This window comes from Fundulus heteroclitus, chromosome 21, assembly GCF_011125445.2.
Source record: "Fundulus heteroclitus isolate FHET01 chromosome 21, MU-UCD_Fhet_4.1, whole genome shotgun sequence".
Classification (NCBI taxonomy): Eukaryota; Metazoa; Chordata; class Actinopteri; order Cyprinodontiformes; family Fundulidae; genus Fundulus; species Fundulus heteroclitus.
This window is the reverse complement of record NC_046381.1, coordinates 10,489,436-10,501,366: the sequence shown is the minus strand read 5'-3', so window position 1 is coordinate 10,501,366 and position 11,931 is coordinate 10,489,436. Positions and strand designations below refer to the sequence as shown.

The 11,931-nt window shown below is 41.2% G+C and overlaps 1 protein-coding gene across 1 annotated transcript in view; it reads left to right on the top strand.

Moving 5' to 3' along the window:
• The first annotated feature begins 513 nt into the window (after positions 1–513).
• Positions 514–11,931, top strand: part of plxdc2 (plexin domain containing 2) — a 136,360-nt gene continuing 124,942 nt past the window's right edge. The window contains exon 1 of the mRNA XM_036125709.1: positions 514–1,059. Coding sequence (XP_035981602.1) covers positions 972–1,059 — 88 coding nt within the window. The 5' untranslated portion in view covers positions 514–971. The remainder of the gene's footprint in view (positions 1,060–11,931) is intronic.

The window sequence follows — 11,931 nt, the reverse complement described above, 5'->3', positions numbered from 1 at the left end:
CTATGAAAGTGTCGAAAAGGGAAACAGTTTTACGACGATTAAAAATGGAAATGGCATTTTTGCATTTAATAAAACTTCAATAAGCAATGTATTTTGAATTTTCTATTCATTGTGCCGCCAAGTTTTCCAATAAAAGCTTTGGATGAAAATAGATTAAATTAATCATGTTGCACCTGAAGAGGGCGTTCTACCTAACCTTTAATTTTCACCAAAGGTACAAGATGTCTGAAGACCCCTTATCATAAAAACGAACTTGAAAAATAAGAAGAGGAACCACACAGAAAGCTTTTCTTCAGAAAGCTGTAACCTTCAGTCAGAGGTGTCTTTTGACTTTAGACTTCAGACAGCTTTATTTGTCATTCTGCATGCACAAAGTGCGTACAGAACAGAACGAAATTTCGTTTGCATACAGCTTGAAAAATCACAATAAATTACACTAATTTTCAGGACAAAATTTCTAATAATTTCTGCAATTATTAGAAATGTGTTTGTAAAACATAACAGCACGCGTTTGTCTCTCATGAAAGCTGATTGGAAGGTGGATGAAAGCCATTGGCTCTGAGGAGCTGATGACGGTGGAAGCGCACCGTGTTCTCCAGGAGCGCCTGCTTCAGCTTCTCACTGCACCGAGCAGCTGCCTGGGACCACAGACCGCACCATGTGGAGCTGAGCGGCACCTTTTTTAACACGCTTTGCGCTTCCTCTTTACCCAGATATCGTTAGCTCTGGATCAATTCAGAGCGCGTCCCAGGAGCGCGCAGCGCACATTTGGAGACAAGGAGGGGACAAAAAAACAAACAAAACAACAGAGTTGAGCGCTGCGCAGGCAGGTCTTCGCTCTTTAAAAAAGCAGCAGGCAGGCTGCTGGAGAGTTATATAGGCTGTGGGTGCAGGAGCGAAAACGGACTCCGTTGGAGGAAAATAAAGACAAGCAGCGGGATAAAGGGAGAGGAAAAAATCCCAACTTGGATATGGCCGCAGTGAAGATGTCCAGGCTTCTCGTGGGAGTTGTTTTATTGTTGCTCTGCGTGTGGAATATCCAAGCGGAGGTCGGTGACGGTAAGCGAGCCCTCAGCCTTTTACTCAGACCTGTTTGTCCGGACCAGCGCTCGTCAGGGAGGAAGAGATGATCAAATGATAGGGAGGCTGGTGGAAAGTGGATCTGTTGCAGCAGGGACCCTCTTGTTTGCCAGACTTCAATAACATGTGTGCAGGGAAAAAAATCCCTCAGGCTGCTGTTGCTTTATTTTTAGGAATCATTAAACTAAAAAAAAAAAAAAGGCTTTTGTGACCTACAAACTTTCATCTTGCATCAAAGACTCTGTCCTCATCCTAATTTCATAATTGCTCTTAGTGCATTTAATTTCTTCCCTTTGCAACACATATAGTTTGACCTGATTGGATGAACAGTATTATCAGTGGTTTATTTTTTAGGTATATGGGCGGTTGCCCCAGGTGGCATTAAAAATGGGTTGGCTCACACGCGCAATATATATATATATATATATATATATATATATATATATATATATATATATATATATATGAGAGACAGAGAGAGAGGGCACTGTCTGGTGCACTTTGAACAGGTTTTCTATTTTGTTTATGTTTGTGCAGTTATCTTAGAGTTAGTGCCGCCCCCCACATGCTGTTGAGATAAGGGGGACTATTAAATGTGCTTTGTGCTGGAGATGCGCTGCGTTTGAATCATCGAGTGGTTTGCAGAAGAAGCAGCTTGTCTATATGGCACAATTTATGCATGAACTGCCACTCAGTACCATACAGTGACAGAGCTTTTCTTTCTGCACCCCAACCCGAAGTTGCTGTATCCATAGTTGCAGTTATCTTACAAACAGTCTGCATGTCCACGTGCTTCCCATGAATTATTATCTTTTTACTATAACCTTTTTGCAAATTCTTCTGCGATGCAAGCTTGCACAGAACCATAGCTTGACTGTGAATATGGGTTGCTCCATACCTCCCATAAGGCGGAGCTAAAGACAATGCCTAGGAGTCAGAAAGTCTTGTTTGTGTATCTCTTTCAGGCTTTGATGAGTTGCAGTATTTATTTATTATTACCAGCATCTTTTCTTTCAAGCCCCTTTTTAAATGCTTGTCACCGACTCCTGGCTCCACCCTCCAACAATACCAGCATCACAAATCTAAGTAAAAAAAAAATAGATTTACAGTATTATGAAATAATGGAAATACAATTTTGCAGAGGGTTAATAAAGCATGTTCTAACCAATCAAACAAGCAGCATAAAAACAGCATTAAAGCTCATGTGTTCCTTTTTGAATTGTTTCACCCTTATCCACGTCATCATACAGGTACTACTTTAGTGATTTAATGATTATGCATGTCTGGCAGTATTGTGGTCAGGGTCTGACTAGTTAAACGGAACCATTTTCTGTCACACATGATGTTTGGATAGCCTTTACCTTCAGTAAACAAAGTCAGCGCTTCAAACCTGCTTTTCCAATGTACTCATCTTTGGTGGAACATTTAGTTTCATAATCTGGAATAGACAACAAAAGCAGAAGAACTCTGTAAGGATCTGTGAGGAAAATTTGCGGCTTATCGCACAAAATACGGTTGCGGCGCTTCCTCTCCCAGTGCACGTTCTCTCCCTCACAGGAACCACAGATCCACTGTGAAGAACGGAGGCTTGCAGACACCAGAAGTTCCCCAGCTATCTAAGATCTTAATGGGATGATAAGTTTGAGTCGGTATGGATTTTGCTCACACAGGCGAGCTCTTGTTGTTTTATTCCAGATAGCGGTCAGGGAAATTCTCTTCCTCTGACAGGGACTGCAGATTAAGCTCCCATGTGTGCGATGGCATGCCTCAGGGATGTGCAGGAATGTTTTGCAGATGCTCACACATGTGCATTTTATTTTATTTTTTTTGCACACGCAGTTGCAGATTAAAGATGTTTTTTGGCAATTATGAACAGGAGGAAATCCCCGCCGCATCAACATTCGCCGAAATAGAATCCTCTCCTGGGTGAGCCGGACGTATTTGTATGTAGGACAGTATTTTTAGACGCGGCGGCGGAGGTGCTCCCCTCTTCGTTTGAATGACCTTAACCCCTGCGCAGCTGGATCGAGGAGCTCCCTGTCCTCGCTCAGATTGGCCCTCGTTAATAGTGCGCAAAATAACTTTCCCAAAATCAGCCGCTCCGCAAAGGAGGATTTAATGCACCACTCAATCCCAGAAAGATTTCAGACCCTTGGAAAAGTGTCCCAGCAGCTCCGGCAGAGCCTAAGATGTGAGGAGTGGCTGAAGAATTCATTTCCCCTCCTTGCGTTTATTAGTCAGATGAACTAAAACGAACATCTGGGTAAAATTACACAACATCCTGTGAGCTTAGTGTATCCTATTTTTCAGGTTCCGCGCTATGCTCAGCGGTGGCACTCTCACAAAATCGGGGCCGTCTTTTTTTTTTGGGTCAGTTTGCCTTCCCCTGAATGAAAAAAAAAAAAAGCGATGTTCCACTACAATCTGGAGAGTTGTCTGCCCATTCGATATGAGTGGAGAGCATGGGCTCCTTTAACGATGCGGTTTGATGTTAAGAGGTCTGTGTTGGCGGCTGTTAATGTGCAAAGGCTGCGGCTCCATGTGGAATTTCCTTCTCCACACGCTGGAGGAGGCTGAAAGAGGTTGTAGGCCGGCCTCAGACTGCAGCAGCGTGGACGTCTCCAGCTCAGTCGCTCTGTTCTTCATCCATCATGCTGCCAGGAGCTGCCTCTGCAGGCATACGAGCACATGCTCAGGCACATGGATAGTGTTTACTGCGGGCAAACGTAGCTCTATAATGAGGGCTCTAACGAATGACGTTATTGGCCTCTGTTGTGTGTAAGGCTGGGTCTAATTGGGCTTAATTAAAACAGCAAATATTACGTCTGCTTTAAAAATAATATAACATGTTGATTTTTACAGTTAGAACAATGATGTCTGTATGTTAGAAGTTTATCAAATTTGACAAAAAATGTTAAACTTCTAAAAAAAAAAATTTAAAGGTACACAAGTATTCATACCCATGGCTTAATATTTTTGCCGAAGCATCTTTGGCAGCAATAAAAATCTTGAATCTTCTTGGTTATGTCTCTACAGTCTTGGCACACCTGTTTTGGGGTATTTTCTCTCATTCTTTTCAGATCCTCTGTGGCTCTGTCAGGCTGGATGAACAGTGTAGGTAGACAACCATTTTAGGTATTTTTGTAGAGATTGCAATTGGACTTAAATCCAGGCTCTGGCTTGGCCTCTTAAGGACATTCACAGATTGTTCCTTTGTTACCTTAGCTGTACGTCAAAGTTGTGCTGAAAGATAGAAAGTTGCTTTACCTCTACCCAGCCCAGTTACTGTTGCTAAAATTACAATATCCCCATGGCATGATGCTGCCACCACCCTGTTTGACAGGATTGTGATAGCAGTTGATGAGCGGTGCTTGTTTTTGTCGAGACTCAAAGCATTCAATTTGGTTTCATCCAACCAGTTAATCTTTTCTGTCTTAGTAAGTCTTAGTGATTAGTGAAGGAGTTCATTTTTGGTTTTCTGCAGAAGTAGACCTTCTGGATGGTTCACAAGGGTCTCTGGGATTCTGCCCCTTAGTAACTATTTGGTTCCCGGTAACCTCTGACCATTGCTCTACCTTCTAGATCAATCAGTTCGGTCAGGCGGGAGGAAGGTCTTGGTTCCCAACATCTGCCATTTCCAAATAATGGAGACCTTGATGCTGGTTGAGATGGTCTTAATTGCCAAAATGTTTTTTTGTACCCTTCCCCAGGTTTGTGTTTTGACACAATCTGGCCCTCGGAGGTGTAAAAGTAATTAAACCTTTGATTCTGCTGTGAAATGAACTATGAATCAACCTTATATAGGTGCCATTTTAAATGACCAATTGAACTTGCCACATGGTCTCCAGTAAAGTTGCAGAAGCATCCCAACGATAAATAAAACTCAAATGAAATGTCATTGCAAGGGCTGTAAAAACCTATGTATCTGTTATAATTTAGAAAAAGTAAACTACTCCACTTGGATTTAGAATAAGTTTGTAACATGATAATATATCTTCATACCGGTGGCCAATTCTTTTGTAGACCTGTGTTAGACAAAAAGCTGAATAATATTTTTATATGTTCACAAACTGTAAAACAAAAACTAAGGACAGGATATTGGAAACTGGACAGTAACCACATCTGGGTGGCCAGACATATTTAATGTTTTACACTCTTAAACATCCATTTTCTGTGCTCACTTAAGGGGTTTGTCCAGGCTTCATCCCACAGGGCGCTGTTGAAAGGTTATGGGCAGCTAATATCTTACCTCAGAAAACTTTCTTGGCGTCGCCAATTGTTAATAAATCCAGATTAGCTGGTTCTGGAGGCTAAAGCTAACGGGTACCCTTAGTGATCCCAAGACCAAACCAGAGTTCTGCCAATTTATAACACCCCCAATCTATAAAAAAAAGTCAAAGCTGTCTATGTAAGCGATATTTTATGAACCCTTAACTGTCATTGTATTTTTACTAGAATATTTACAGGAAAACTGTTGATTATTTAACATAAGACATGGAAGTTGGAGGTGGTACGCCACCCATGCTCTTCCTGTTTGAAACATACACTGAAAACAGAACAAATAGAAGTGGGAAATTAATGAAATACTTTATCATTGAGACCACACCTGTGATTTACTGTAAAACTATAAAATAACTGATGTTATGCAAACCTCAAGTATAACAGCAGGGATAGGATTTTTTTTTTTTTTTTTTTTTTATATTTTCCCGCTGTTGTTCCTATTAGAGCATCAATTAATGAGTATTTTTAAAAATACAATTGTGGGCTGCTATAAAGTACTATTACACTGCTTTATGTAACTGGTGCATTCAATGCTGTAAAATGCAGCACAATAGTGATAAAATATGGTCAAAGTTTGTTGATCTTAAGATTCTAACTGGTAAAAAGTTTTGCAACCTTTGCAGATTGCATTAAATTAGTGATGTAAATCACCATTAATGCGATATGGAAAGCTGGGTAACGGTTCATAAAACAGTTTTTGTTAACCATAAACTGAAATTTTTCGTTCTGGAGTTGTTTTATGATGGCACAAATCTGACTTTCTTCGCTTGTATAAACAGCATGACCCATGTTTCACCTGTGCTGTCTTCAAAGAGCTGGATGTTGCTGTCAGTGTGCAGCCGCCTCTCACCCAGGCTGATAGCCTCCTGTCTCACATGGGCTGTATTTACCTCAGCACACAGCTCACTGCCTTTTCTAACAAACAGCCAAAGAGTCATAAAAAGAAAGTACCTAGCACACTCACCATGAAAGCTTCCCGTAATAGTGATTCTCTTGCACGCTAGCAGACATCACATATAGTGCCTTAACGCCAGTCGTCTCAAACTCAAACACACAAGGCTCGGTGTCCTGCAGCTTTTAGATGCGTTCCTTGCCCTACAAACCTGAATCAAATGGCTAAGCTACCTCACTAGCATGAGTCACGCTCTGGTAATGAGCTCATAGTGGAGTCAGGTGTGTTGAAGCATAGGAGCATCTAAGGCTACGTTCACACTGCAGGGAAATGCGACCCAAATCCGGATATTTGCTCCTCGATGAAAGGGAACAGGAGCCAACAGAGAGTACCACAAAGTAGGGAAATCCAAAAAGAAGTGACAACAGGCAATGCAGTCCAAAACCCCACTGGAAGTCTCCTCTCACTACGGCTGTCAACAATCTGGCAGTGAGCGACGGCTGAAGTCCTGCATGTAAAGGCAGCAGCACAGGTGGACGGGATGAAGGTAAACGAGCTGCCACAGGTGCAGCGCCTCACACTAATGAGCAGAGGGTTGTGCGCAGCCAGCCGGCCCAAATGATGACCGATCACAGGGAAAACAGGGAACAGAACAGAACAGGAAATAAAATGTTGGCGCCATCTCACCAGAACACCCTTTTCACACCCAGGTTTGTCCTGATTTTGTCCAGCGAAATCCTAATAAAATATATAAAAGTTAGGTTTATACCAGGATAAAATGTGAAAAAGTTTAAGGGGTATGAACGCTTTTGTAAGTCTATGCAGCTTTTTTTTTTTGAGCTGGTCTTAAGGCCTCTTGGAATTCCCTCCTCCTCATTCTTCTCTCCCCCCCTGGCTGCTATTTTTCTGACATTGCACATTTTAGAGTAACAGAATGAGTTAGCTTTCTTATTGGCCCTCTAAATGACCTGCTGAATGGAGCTGCCATGAATGAATGAAAAGGGGGGTTGAGGTTTTTTTTTTTTTTTTAAAGATGGTGAGAGACAAGGAGGGGCAGCAGTGGCGGTGAGGTTTATTGTGCCGCCCTGTATGCGGCGGCAGCGGGCCGTCCCGTATCATCCTCCCCCCCGATCCTCTCTCAGCAGCACCAGGTTCCTGCATTCGTCACGCTTTGCCCTTGTCGCTCATTTCCCCGCCCCTTTCGGTTCGGGAAAAAGCTCAGCCCGACAGCTTTGGAGAGCTGAAGCACCACATCGGGTTCAATAGGCTGAGAGACAAAGAGCAAAGAGGCCACTAGTTAATGAAGCCCAACGTATTTAAGCCCTTCTTTAGGCTTTTTCTCTCTCTCTCTCTCTCTCTCTTGGTGTTCTCTTCAGTTTAAAAGCTGTCGCTATACTCTGTCTGGGTTGCGACTTCTTTGAGGTGGTAGTCATCACTCTGGCACCTTTTCTTTGTTGAGATTTGTTTGGTACAATCAGAACAGCTGAGTTATGTTCAGAATCAGCGGAGGAGCTTTGGAACAGTCGGGGGAACAAGGCTCGTGATGGATAAAGCAGCGCGGATGTTGAAGTTTGCGGTTCAGTAAATAGCTGACAGGCATTTTTTCCTCCCATAACAAACATCCTGCTTTGACTCAGATGACTGTAAAGCTGTCAGCAGGCCAAAGTCAGGCAGTTATCTGCTGTTCTTGTCGACTCCACTAAAATAAGCCGCAATATCGGGAAAACTAGATTATCAACTAAGAAGCGGAAATGTCTGGGGAGAGGTAAATTGTTTAACTATTAGAGGAGTAAAGTTTGATGAAAAGGATTATAAAATCGACATTTTTCCTTGTTATATGACTTTGACTGTGGAGAAAGATACAATTATCGTGCAATATTAACAGAATTCAAAGTGCCTTTCAAAACTATTAATGGGTCTATATCATGCAACTTTTGAGCTTTTATCTATGTTATGATGCTATTTCTTCATCAAATTCATGCCCAAAGTGGTATTTTTATAGGTTCATGCATGTTTGAGTAATTCTGGTGAATTTTGTTCTCTGAGCAGCAGCCGCTCCCTGTCCTGGAAAATGAATTGTTCATTACTGGTCTACTGGAGCGGTCATTACTCGCTTCCTCCAGGAAGCACCTACCTTGACCACGCTGCTACTGCCCAGTAAACAACACCAATGACCGGTGATATGAGGCTGAGCGCGATCATTTCTGCTCAAAGTTGAGACGAAGTGGCTCTTTTAGCATCTGATCTGCACAGCAGCTGCTGTTTTTTTATACTGTACTGCTGCGGCTCGAGGGCGACCCCACGTGGGGAAAGGCGGCATCACAGTGAAGGCAATCCTCTTTTTGCCACATTGGAAAAACAGCACCAGAAAACAACTAATATTTCATAACAAATGAATAGTCCGTAGTGTCCAAGGTAATGTTTCATCACAGATAGGCCTGTAGTTGACTTTAGGATTAAATATGGCACCTTTTGAAGCCTCTGAACGTCTTCACCATTTGACATGTTAAGACCTCAAGAGATAAACCAACGCTAGCGCCAATCTGTGAAGTGGAAGGAATATTATGCATTGTTTTTCTTTTTTTTTTCTTTTTTTTTTTTTTTTTTTTTTTTTTTTTTTTTTTTTTTTATGCATTGTTTTTCAATTCAATACAATTTTATTTATATAGCGCCAATTCATGAAACATTCAATTCAATTCAATAAAATTTTATTTATATAGCGCCAATTCATAAAACATGTCATCTCAAGGCACTTTACAAAGTCAAATTCAATCATATTATACAGATTGGTCAAAAATTTCCTATGTAAGGGAACCAGTGGATTGCTTCAAAGTCCCGACAAGAAGCATTCACTCCTGAAGAAGCGTTGAGCTACAGGGAGAGTCGTCTGCATTGTCCATGGCTTTGCAGCAATCCCTCATGCTGAGCAAGCGTGAAGCGACAGTGGAAAGAAAAACTCCACATTAACGGGAAGGAAAACCTCCAGCAGAACCGGGCTCAGTAGGAACAGTCATCTGCCTCGACCGACTGGGGGTTACAGAAGACAGAGCAGAGACATAAGACAGACAAAAAAGCACAGAAGCACACATCAATCCAGTAATCTGTTCTACATTGGTAATAGCGGATGATCTGTCTTCCCTGTCATCTCAATTCTTTTTGAATTGAGAGAGCTTCCTGGATAAGAAGCGAAACGTCTTCAAACTACGGAAAACAAGCCCAGTTGCTTTGTTTTTTAATTTTTTTTGGAATGACCATGACCTGGATGACTGAGAATCTTCACCAGCATGTCATCTCAAGGCACTTTCCAAAGTCAAATTTGGTCAGATTATACAGATTGGTCAAAAATAGTTGGTTGCATCAAGTCTTGACAAGCAGCATTCACTCCTCCCGAAGAAGCGTAGAGCCACAGGGAGAGTCGTCGGCATTGTCCATGGCTTTGCAGCAATCCCTCATACCGAGCAAGCATGAAGCGACAATTTGTTTTAGGAATGGAAAACTGCCCTGAATTTGTATCCAGCCTTTACTCTGACACCCCAAAATAAAACCTAGTGCGACCAACTGCTTTCAGTCCACCTGTGTGCAAAGCAGAAAACATCCCCTTGCTTACACCATCCCCAAAGCTGGACATGGCGGTGGCCTCGTCATGCCGAGGAGGAGCCTTTCCTCACTAGGGACAGGGAGCTGCAGAGTATTTGAGACAGGAGCTGAGGTTAACCCTCCAGTAGGACAACGACCCTGGATACGCAGCCAGGGCTTCTGTGGGACGGTTTAGATCGCAGCATCTTCTGGCTTTAGAATGTGCCAGTAGAAGTCCAGACCTAAATCCAACGCATGTTGACACTTAGTGATGTTGACATGTTTTGCAAAGAAAGGGAGTCGACAAGACAGTTACCGAGAAATAGCAACTTTTTAGACTTTTATCTGTAATAAAAAAAAAAATTAAAACCTTGTATTCTTTTATTTCCAATGTACAGTTAAGCTCTGTGTTATTAAAAAAAAACATCCTAATGAAATACATTGTAGTTTGTAGCTGTAGTGTAATAAATTTAGGTTCAAGAGGTACTTTATACAGTTCATGATTTACAATACAAATGGTGAATAGACTGAATTTATATAGTCTTACTGACAGAAAGCACGCCACACCACACTGACACTCATGTGCAGCGGTGCAAATCCTATTGATTTGCACTGCTGACTGTTTATTCACAGTACCAATTTTTTACATATACATCTGCAATACCGTACTTTAACCGTAATATGCAATTACCTTCCACTGCACTTTAATTTAAATAGCTTCTGTCCAAACTTTATTTATACATTTTATAGTAATAGCCACCTGTATATTATGCTCACAATGCTGCCTATAGTAATAGCCATCTGTACATATATTCATAGTACATGTAAACTGTTATAATAACAATCATCTGTATATTATGCTATTGTACATATCTGTAAAACTCTATTTATAGTAATATCCACCTGTATATTATATTCGGTACATATCCAGCTGTAAATTTAGTTTACAATACTAGTTATCTATGTATTATACTGATAGGACAAATCTATCAGTAAAATTCTGTTAATAATAGTATCCATCTCTATATTTATTCAGTAAAAAACAATGTCCTGTACTTATGGAACCATTGTTTATCCTGCACTTGCTGCTATGGCACTTCTGGTTAGACCTAAACTGCATTTCGTTGCCTTGTACCTGTACCTGTGTAATGACAATAAAGTTGACTCTAATCTAATCTAATCTAATCTAAATGTGCAGACATTCATACACAGAAACTCAGAAGATTAGGAAACCATGGGTTAGGTGCCTTTCTTAGGCAAAAGTGACAGGGAAAAGCTGGAATCAAACCCACAACCTTCCAAATGCAAGACAACTACTCCAACTGAGAGACAGTCACTTTTTCCCTTCCCTGAAGCGTGAACCATTTTTCACTTTGTCTTTACTTTCTGGCACTTTGTTGGTGTTTTTACAAGAAAGTGAGGTTTGTTTTACGGGCCACCAGAGACAGAGGACGCAGAGATCATATTTGTCAGTGGAGTTATAGGTCAGATATTTACTACCGGGTCCAGAACTGGACAAATCCTGCCGTGTGCTGAGCACAACAAGTCATCCAAGAGCAGCAACATGCCAGCAGAAACCTGTCCTGAAGTAAAAGAGCTGCTTGAGTAACTGTGGATGTTTTATGATTGTGGGCTAATAAATGAGTGTGTGTGGGATTCTTCTGACATCTGGGAGGTAGCGTGGTTCTCCTGCTCAGCTGCTTCGCTTTGGTCACACTGAAGCTGCTCTCAACTGCTCTCAGTTGCCCACTTTGGGGTTTGTTGCAAAGACGCACCGATTTGAGTTTTGAGGCCAGTTTGAATGACTGATTTTACTGCTATTGCTTAGGTACAAAAAACCAAAAAATCAATATATTTATTTGCTGCCATGTTGGAGTGAGCAGTCATTATTTATGTTAGGACCATAAGGGATTTGTCAGGATATATATATATATATATATATATATATATATATATATATATATATATATATATATATAGTAGTCATGTCAAACAAGGTTTAACCGATTTTAATTAAAAGATAAAATTAGGGGTGCACAATATCAAGCAAATATATAATTATGACACTATTGCTAAAAATTGCAATAATAAAATTAATTGTG